General features: G+C 42.0%; 1 protein-coding gene across 1 annotated transcript in view; it reads left to right on the top strand.

Moving 5' to 3' along the window:
* Window positions 1-525: 525 nt before the first annotated feature.
* The window catches only part of LOC101737910 (uncharacterized), a 102,858-nt gene continuing 93,037 nt past the window's right edge, over window positions 526-10,346 (top strand). Inside the window, exon 1 of the mRNA XM_062673454.1 lies at window positions 526-752. Coding sequence (XP_062529438.1) covers window positions 689-752 — 64 coding nt within the window. The 5' untranslated portion in view covers window positions 526-688. The remainder of the gene's footprint in view (window positions 753-10,346) is intronic.

Raw genomic sequence — 10,346 nt, 5'->3', positions numbered from 1 at the left:
TTTTAATCAAATATAATGCGTCGTTATTTAGGTGTAGCATTGTTCTAAGCGCATTATCCCGGCTCGGATATTATTCTAAAATGAAATTAATATTTCAAGCGAAAAGTGATTCATGGGGTGTTAATAAAGACGAGCAAATATAAAAAATGGCTGGCACACCCCCCGGGGTCGTTCACGGAGCTTATTTCATGGGGGATGCTCCACTATGATCTTACTTTCAGATATTTTTAAATCGAATTCAAAAAGAACTATGGTTCCCACTAAAGGAAGTTACTAGAGCGTAGATTTTTTTCTTTAACTATTAACTACTATTACTTGAAATAATTAAAATGGTTTGACTCTATTATTCATGATTTAATTATTCAATAATAATTTTAGTATTATCATAATTAAAATTAAATATATTCCCGACTAAATATGGACTGTTTACATTAAATCGATTATATTACGACGTGTGAAATTACAGAAAATAACATTTTAAAGAATCAATAACACGCCGACTTGTAACAGTAACGCGCTCAATTCAGTTCACTGGGCGACGTAGCCGGGTGCGGTCGTCTACGGTGCTACGACAGAGCTACGGGAGTGCTACGTACGTCGGTCTAGCAAGAAAATGTGACAAGTACAATTTGTGGCGGACAGATTCTTTCGATTTATTTTTTTCCTTGTGCGTGTGAATTGTGGTATAATGTGGGCTTCTCTGCTGATTTTCGCTCTGTTCAACACGGCTACCGGCAATCCGGGAAAAATGGGTGAGTATTAATAATTTACTATCGAACAGGATTCCTAATTGTTAATTGGCAGGTTGATTGATAGGATAAAGTGCTGATGAGATAAGGGTCAAGAGACGAATTAGACATGTTTACTCAATTATTTTAAGTTAATTTAAGGATATTCATTCCATAGTAAAAATAAACTTTCATACCATTGTTTTTTATCATCCATACCGTAGTGGTAATTTAAGAACTTTACAAATAAAAATATAAGAAGCGTTTAAATACATACTAAACATTACCATTTTTTTCAAAGTCTTCTGTTAACAAATACGGGTTCATTGATGAATAAAGTAATAAATTCAAAGATGTACATACAGTTCTCATTTATGTTTGAGTTGCAAATTTTATTTGGAACTATTCATATTTTCCAATGACTGTTTTTGTAATTGAAAATGACTTATAGTTTTTTTTAATAATAAAAGTAATATTATGTTGATCCGGTACCGTCCTATGCAATTCAAACATTGACCACGTTCATTCATTTATGTTTCGACTTCAAAATTAGAGGCGAACATAGTATTAATATTTTGATTTATTTATATTCTACCAGTTATTTAATACTAGTTGGTTCTAGCATGTTCACTCAAACTAATTAAAATCAATCGATAAATCGAAATAGTGCTTAAGAATTTTTATCGGTAATAAATTTTAATATGTTATTTGCGTCTGTTTTTACGACACTGGTATATTCACTTAAATTTACAATAAATATTACTTTATAATATAAATATAACTAATTTTCACTTTACTAGTAATATGAATTACTAGCCGTATTCGTCCGCTTCGCTGCGCATTTAAAATTAACATTATTATTTATTGTCATTATTATTAGGGAGTCCAACACTCATATAAATATTAGCCTATCCATTAATTACATGTATTTTCTACATGGATACCAAGTTTCAAATCAATCGGATGCATGGTTCAGTAGTTATAACGGAACATCCGGAAAAAAAACTGTATAGAAATAAAATAGACATCACTATTTTCTAATTCTGCCGCGAACCAGTCATGTTATTTGGTTTCAAGGCTGAAACAGCCGACAACAATATTGGGACCTAATGTCTCGAGGTGGGTGGCGGCATTAATACTGTGATATCTATGGACTCCATTAACTACTTAACACCCGATAAGTTGTAAACACGTTCGCTCGTCCAAACAATAAAATAAAAATACGAAGCTTTGTTTAACTTACCATGGACGGCCCGCCGCACCAACATATCTATTCTCAGGCAGTTAAAAATAGAAAAGATTCAACGTCTATCCACAATCTGCCTACAAAGAATATTGCGGTCTTTGGTCATGTTGCACGTAGGGATACCAGCAATTTGGAACGCCTTATGGTGACCGGTAAAGTAGAGGGAAAAAGTCCTAGGGGTAGAGGTCCCAAACGATGGTCGGACCAAATAGCGGAGGAACTGGGGATACCTATCAGCGACGCACTCCACCGGGCTGCAGGGCGGGATCGATGGAGACAGTTGGTTGACGAAATCGGACGGAGTCACGATGCTCATCAGTGAGGGACCGATCGAAGAGAGAGAGAGAGTTTAACTTACATACATACATACAAGTCAAATTTTGTTGTAATTAAATATTACAACGCCGCTTATACAAGTTTAGTCAGAATTGTTCTTGAAATCAAAAACAGTTTATCGAGTTGAAGAAGACATCACTGAAATATAAAGTTTCGAAACTTTGGATTGTACAGTTGTGTTGTAGGCAGCGGCTTGCCTCTGCTCCTGGCATTGCTGAAGTCCATGGGCGACGGTAACCACTCACCATCAGGTGGGTCATATGTTCGTTTGCCTACAAGGGCAATAAAAAAAAAGTTATATTTTTTATATTGCGCCGCGTTTTAATTCGTTCAATCAAAAAAACAATTGATGCGCGGAATCTAAGTCCTAGAAGAAACGCAAAGAGGCCACTATCATCTATTTCATTACTTTATAAGATAAAAAACTTAAATAGAAAGCATATTACAAGTAGCTTTACTAGTAGGTACCACCACCCTGCCTATTTCTGCCGTGAACCAGTAATGCGTTTCGGTTTGAAGGGCGGAGCAGTCGTTGTAACCATACTTAGACCTTAGAACTTATATCTTAAGGTGGGTGGCACATTTACGTTGTAGATATCTATGGACTCCAGTAACCACCAGGTGGGCTGTGAGCTCGTCCACCCATCCAAGCAATAAAAAAAATATAATTAAAATAAGTAAAATATATTAAACGAATTTGAGAGTTAAATTAAATTTACTAATAAAACCACCTCGATATAATGTAACTTCGAACAAAAAATAGGTACATTTAAAAATCAGTCCACAGATGACGGAAAAATTGGTGGAACATAGATTAAAAAATACACAGTCGACGTTAGGAATTTCTATCGTTTTTGATGTCGGCTCAAAACTACATACGTTCATACATACCGTGAAGTGAATATTTATTTTTGTTTACCTTAAACTAATATTAAAATCTGTATATAAAACTCCAGGACTCAAATAATGAAACGCCTGGAACATTCCTATCGACTAACGTGACTGTACTGAAGATCAAAACCTACAGAGACATGCCCTACAGAGACATGCCAAGTATTCTTTGACTTCTTAAGAAAATAGTGCTCTGTACTAATCTGATCTATGAGTACGTACGAAATAATCAACGTTCTTGCCCATTCTAAGCAGTCATACGTTCCGGCTTTGAGGTCTCAGGCAGTTGCCATACAATTGAGCCGTCGAACTCATGTCTCAAGACGGCTTTACTTACCTCGTCATTTATTTATTTGTTTTATTTAAACATACTCAACTCTATTAGAATAAACAAAAATCCCCTTAACACGTAGAATCGCAGCAATTACATTTCAAAACTAGAGTTCGTTTGATACGGAAAAGCTCAAAGCACAAAGTTACAGACCGCTATAAATTCAAGCCTAACAATAAACGCGCTAACTCGACACCAGTTAAGCGTAAATCAAGAACGATGTTATATCGTTCCAACAATGTTTCGTAACGTAAGCACGTAGTTTCAAACATAATAAACTCAGGGGGCTTCGCACACAATTTGTAATTCAAAAATAAAGAAACAGATTGTATTTTTAGGTAAACGAAATAATGTGGAGTTGAAGGACCAAAAGATGGAGCCTTCTCCTGTGTTACTTCATTATTATTTCACTGATGGGTAGGCAAATTTATGGACAATCAGATCTTGAATGGTAAATGGAGCCCACATACTGGTCACATTACTGGTGGTAGGACCTCTTGTGAGTCTGCGCGGGTAGGTACCACCACCCTGCCTATTTCTGCCGTGAAGCAGTAATGCGTTTCGGCTTGGAGGGCGGGGCAACCGTTGTAACTATACTGAGACCTTAGAACATATCTCAAGGTGGGTGGCGCATTTACGTTGTAGATATATATGGGCTCCGGAAACCACTTAACACCAGGTAGGCTGTGAGCTCGTTCATCAATCTAAGCAATAAAAAAAAACATAGCTTGGAGGCATCACAACGCCCAACCCATCCACCTCCAAACAACAGATCAAGGTCTCTATTGTGTAATGACTATCCCGCTTTCCAATTCAGAACTCATGACAGCTTCGCAGCTTAAAAAAGCAATGTTGTTAGGCGACTAACGTAAAAGCTTACCATCTGTATTTGTAAAAGTTATTCGCTTATAAACGATTACACGAACCGTAAACACGCGTCATAAAACGATGTATAACAAGACACCAGATGCAAAATTTCTATTAAAACAGTACCTGTGGTGCCAGAAGAAATATCACTAAGTACTTAACCCGGTACTTCTTTCTGTATCACGGACGTGTTTTGTAAAAGCGTAATTCTTCTAAGAACCCATTAACCACTGAATAGAGCAATCGAAATCAAACTTTGTAACACTCGCGTATATAAATGATATCTGTAAAAGTCAGCAGCACAGTAGAATACGACTATATCCATAATTTGCAATATATTATAATTTGAAATAAAATCTTTAATTTTCAATTCAATGATATCCGACCTTTTGTCTTTAATACTGCGAAATGTACGCTTAAAGACTTTCCCGATTTTCTCGTGAAAATTTCTTTTACCAGCGAATAGACCGCAACTGTAACATTTCAAATGGAAATGCCAATGTAGTGAGGGGCTTGAAACATGTCTGTAATTGAATTCAACCCTCTTTACCAATAAATTTCACTTTGTTTTCTAAAACGGAACATGTTACATTGAATTGGATTTTATTAATCGACTCCAAAACAAGAGAAGGTACTGTATTCGAATGTATGTATATTTATACATTTTCACCAATGTCTCGTTATGAAAGTTTTGCAACATTCACAATCAAAATTCCTGTTAATAGCGTAAGTATAAGTAGAAGAAGTAGTAGAAGCATAAGTAGGCAGCGGCTTGGCTCTGCCCCTGGCATTGCTGAAGTCCATGGGCGACGGTAACCACTCACCATCAGGTGGGCCGTATGCTCGTCTGCCTACAAGGGCAATAAAAAAAAAAAAGCAGCGTTTAATAGTGTTGGAACTTCATTGTTTCACAAAACTCTTTTTTTAATGCTTCCTTTAGGAAATCCTTCCCCCGTGCTTGGAGATCTTTATGTGTTCTTTCCTTTCTTCTTTTCACTTAGAGCATATTTGCTTGAAGTCTCGGACAGAACATGGTGGTTACTGCATTTATGAGGTGATGTCTAACGAGACTTCGGTAAGCTCTTAAGACTACGCGACCAATAAGCTTATCTTCAGATCTACAGCCTTAACAATAAATCCTGAAAATTTAAAAGGATTGCCGGATATGGATGAAGTTCGAGTATCTTCTTTATCGACTGAATAAGGTCACCAATTACACACTGTATCGAAGGATAGAAAAGGGCAATGATTTATAAAATAAAATATGTTTTCATCTTGGAAATCTCATTTTCCTCAAAATCTTCCGAGGAGGCTTCCAAATCGCGAAATTTTCCCGAGAATCCAATATTGCTTTTACGATTCACGCAATTGATGGTGACAGAACATTTTCTGCTCTTGAAATATTTATAATGAAACATTTTCCATCTTTGAGTAAATGTTTTTTTATTCGGACATTGATGGTCAGTGCATGAAAAATTCTTAGAAGTCGATGTCCATAAATTGTTACGAAGGACATTACTTTTCTTACATTTATTGCTAGATTATAGATCGTATTCGATAAGAAAATTTAAAATGACATCAATTTGAAGTTTGCTTTCAACGATACATATCCAATTTGATGAACTGTATCCAACAGAATTCACAGTTCACTCGGTTGTGGTCGATTCGGAACATCGTATTGATTTCATATTTCTATGAATAGAACTCAACTCGTTGCGAATCGTATTACACGAACAATTTTCACGTTAAAGGAATTACAACACAGTGTAACACAAATAAATTTGCAGAATTATCTTGACTAGATGGAATAACATCGTGTAACAAAATTAAAAAAAACAGTAAAAAATATAATTGTTGTAATTAGGATTGAGACACATTCTCAAGTATCAAGTTGGGTTGTGTCATTAATGCATACCGCGGAGACCGACGTCGTTGGTCGTCGACTATCGCCTCGACGACCCGTCGGTCGGGCGTCCTCGGGGTGGCGCCGCGTGTCTGGTTGTAGTGTTGACCGCGGGAACCCCCCTACTCTGAACGGGTTCTGACCCCGGACGGAGATCGGACGTCGGGTGTAAGAGTGCAGGGGAGTCGTTTAGTGGGTGGGCCCTAAAATCCTTGGGCCCGCGATCTGCTCTCAACACCTGCAGATCGTTGAGTCTCACATACCCCGCGCGCCCCCTAGGCGCGGGGACCTCGTAGAAGGTTCGGCCCCCGGCCCGGAAAAAAAAAAAAAAAAAGTGTCATTAATGCATCAATCGATAAGTGGACATCGAATAATGGCCAAAAAATATATAATCACACTTGGACATATGGCGTGTTTCGGAACTCTTGTATAGGGACTGTTAACGTGTTAATGTTGTGATGTCTATGACCTGTTGGAACTACTCAACAACATACATGGTTTGGTCTCTCATATCTCTTCTTCATCGTTCCCTCACTGCTGAAGATGACGACCACCTGTGATTTTCCTCCATAGTGTTCGGTCATCAGTAGCTTGCAGTACGGTACAGACCACCACCAAAAGCTCTCTTGACTAGATCGGACCATCTGACTGGTGTTTTGCCCACGGCGCGCTTACCTTCTATGCGACCCAAAATTATGAGCTTCTCTAATTCATATCTGGAAGACCCCATTATGTGTCCGAAAAAGATGATTTAAGGTATACGAAAAAGTCTTACTTTTCAGATAAGGACAATAAATCCTACCCACCAAAGAGAACCACGATCTTCTATAGCTTTAAAAGAATCCAAAACGTCAGCTACAGTTTCTCCTCAGAAACTTGATCTAATTTATGAATATAAACAATAATGTAACTGAAAGCAACATATTTCCTGCCTACATCACCTCGAGAGGCGTGACTCAAATACATTAAGGTATCCAGCAGCCCAAAGAATCCGGCAGCCCCGTTTTTATTGTATAATGTGACAGCTGAAATAATTGCGTTACGCACTAAATACTAGGGACGAAAATAAACGTTCCACGAACAGTTAAGTCAAATTGAAAAAATCTCCTGTGTTATTAGTATCGGAGTGTCGTAAATACTGAATATTTTTCACACTCGGAATAGGCAGAATGGTGGTTAAAGCCACCAGTAAAAGCCGATTAGCTATCGCAGTACTCAAGTACTTAAAGAATTCTGCTGCCCATACTACGGTGAATCCATTAGTCGCCTTTTACGATACCCATAAGAAAAGATGGTATATTGCTATTTTAGGCCAACAACAGCCAATCGCTTTTAATATATAGGCTTAAAAGGCTGCGTGCAAATGGCAAGAGTACGCTCACAAAGCTCACATGAAGAATAAATGTCCGTATGCCGTTCCGAATATAATGTATACGTAAATAATACATTGCTCACTCAATTATGCAGAGCTGCGGCAAATGTTATTACTTCAAATTACATATGAACATTTCTGGATGGTGTCAAACAATATAACGCAAACAGTGCGAGTATACGGCAAATTGAAGGCAGCATTAACGTTGCGTTTTATTTTCGCATTCATATAAGATTTACCGCAAAAAAATTTTTTATGAGATCACGGCTTTTGTTGGACGAGCTCATGGCCCACCGGGTGTTAAGTAGTTACCGGAGCCCATAGACATCTACAACGTAAATGTTTCATCCACCTTGAGATATAAGTTCTAAGGTCTCAGTATAGTTACAACGGCCGCCTTATCCTTCAAATCGAAACGCTTTACTGCTTCACGGCAGAAATAGGCAAGGCGGTAGTACCTACCCGTGCGGACTCATAGGAGTTCCTACCACCAGTGAATATAAATACGTAATATATAAGATTATATACGTGAGTAAAATTTAATATATAGTTGCATGGATGATCAAATAGAGCTGCTTGAGTACTCAAAAGTAGATACATGCACTCTTGTTGATAAAAGTGACTCAGTTTGCATCAAAGACTTGGTGGTCGGCCCCGACGAACCCACGCACGTCCCGTCCGCCGCGCGATATCAGCCCGATGTACTGGACGTGTGTGTTCATAAGGGGCTACGGTGCCCCGTAACGATCGAGGCACTGTACGACCTGGGTACCCCCCATCTCCCTATCCTGGTGACACTGGGTATGGGGCTCACCCGGGTTGCGACCTCGCCCCTACGACCGAAGGTCGACTGGGAGCTCTTTAAGAGACGACTGGTCGACCTTCCCGTAATTCAGGACCCCAACACCCCTGATGGGGTCGACGACGCGGCGGTCCGCCTTGTCGACTCCATCAGGGGAGCGATCGACCAGGCGACGACTCTTGTGCCCAGCGGCGGGCCCAGAGGTATACTCCCGGCCCATCTGAAAGCGATCATTCGCCGGAAGAGGGGCCTGAGGAGGCTCTGGGCGACAACTCGTTGTCCCAGGATCAAGCGCGAGCTTAATGAGTTGGAAGCGGAGTTGGCGGCGAAGATTAGCTCCTTCCGGGGCTATGCGTGGGAGGAAAGGATTGAGGAGGCCCGTGAGGACCCCTTTTCCGTGTCCCTCCACCGACTTTGCCGCCAGCTCTCAAATCGGCCTGCCCCCACTTGTCCACTTGTGGACGAGAGGGGCAACCGATGCTTCTCGGCTCAGGCCCGCGCCGATGTCCTGGCCGCAATGCTGGAGCGGCAGTTCGCTCCAAATGACTCTGTATCCTCAGAGGCCGCATTCCACCAATCGGTGGAAGAGAGCGTAGCGAACCTACTCTCCTCCCCGGTGCCACCGTTGGGAGATGATGATTTCATCACTCCCAGCGAATTGCGCCTCTCCATCAAGCGGATGAAGAGGCGCAAGGCGCCGGGTGAGGACGGTATTCCCTCCCTCGCATTCTTCCACTTCCCTGAAACGGTCGTGTCATACATGACACGGCTGTTCAATTCCATTCTGTCCACAGGACACTTCCCGGGAATTTGGAAATTGGGCAAGGTCATTGCCTTGCCCAAGCCCGGCAAGGATAGGAGAAATCCCTCCAGTTACCGTCCGATCACCTTGCTGTCGCATGTGGGCAAGTTGTTCGAGCGGCTGCTGCTGAGAAGGGTGTCGCCGCACATCCTTCTCAGACCCGAGCAATTCGGGTTTCGCAGCGGTCACTCGACAACGCTGCAATTGGTCCGAGTTATGCATCACTTGGCGGATCGGTCCAACGCGCGCCAGTACACGGCCGCAGTCTTTCTCGATATCGAGAAGGCCTTCGACCGTGTCTGGCATGCGGGACTGGTTCACAAGTTGTTGCGGAACACGGACCTCCAGCACGCCTACGTGCGACTACTGGGGTCGTACCTGGAGGGAAGATCCTTCCTTGTCGCGGTCGAGGGCGCCAAGTCGTCGGTGCGCCCAGTCACGGCCGGAGTTCCTCAGGGGAGTGTCCTGGCACCACTCCTCTACGCTCTCTATACCAACGACATTCCCACGCTTGAGGGCAACCTCCAAGCGTGGGAAGCCGACGTGAAGTTGGCGCTGTTTGCCGACGACAGCGCCTACTTCTCGTCCTCTAATTTCCCCTCTGCGGCCATTTCGAGGATGCAGAGGCTATTGGACTTACTGCCCCAGTGGCTGGACCGATGGAGGGTCGCGGTCAACGTGGGGAAGACTGCGGCTATCCTCTTCGGTCCGGTCCGCACAACAGTCGTCCCGGGACAGCTCAGTCTCCGTGGCGCTAATGTCGAGTTTAGATCCAGCGTCCGGTACTTGGGGGTCGATATCGACCGGAGTTTGAGGATGACCGCCCACGCCAAATCGGCGTTGGCGGCCGCTCGCTATGCGAGATTCCTCCTCCGGCCGGTGTTAGCCTCCGGGTTGCCGGTCAGGACTAAGCTCGGCATTTATAAGACGTATGTCCGTTCCCGTATCACGTACGCAGCTGCGGCCTGGTATCACCTCATCCCGCAGGTCATGCGGGTGAAGTTACAGGCCCAGCAGAATCTGGCTCTTCGCACGATAGTCGGAGCAGGGCGTTACGTCAGTAATGCC

Source organism: Bombyx mori, chromosome 17, assembly GCF_030269925.1.
Source record: "Bombyx mori chromosome 17, ASM3026992v2".
Lineage (NCBI taxonomy): Eukaryota > Metazoa > Arthropoda > Insecta > Lepidoptera > Bombycidae > Bombyx > Bombyx mori.
The sequence above is the reverse complement of the archived record's forward strand: the minus strand, read 5'-3'. Positions and strand labels throughout refer to the sequence as shown.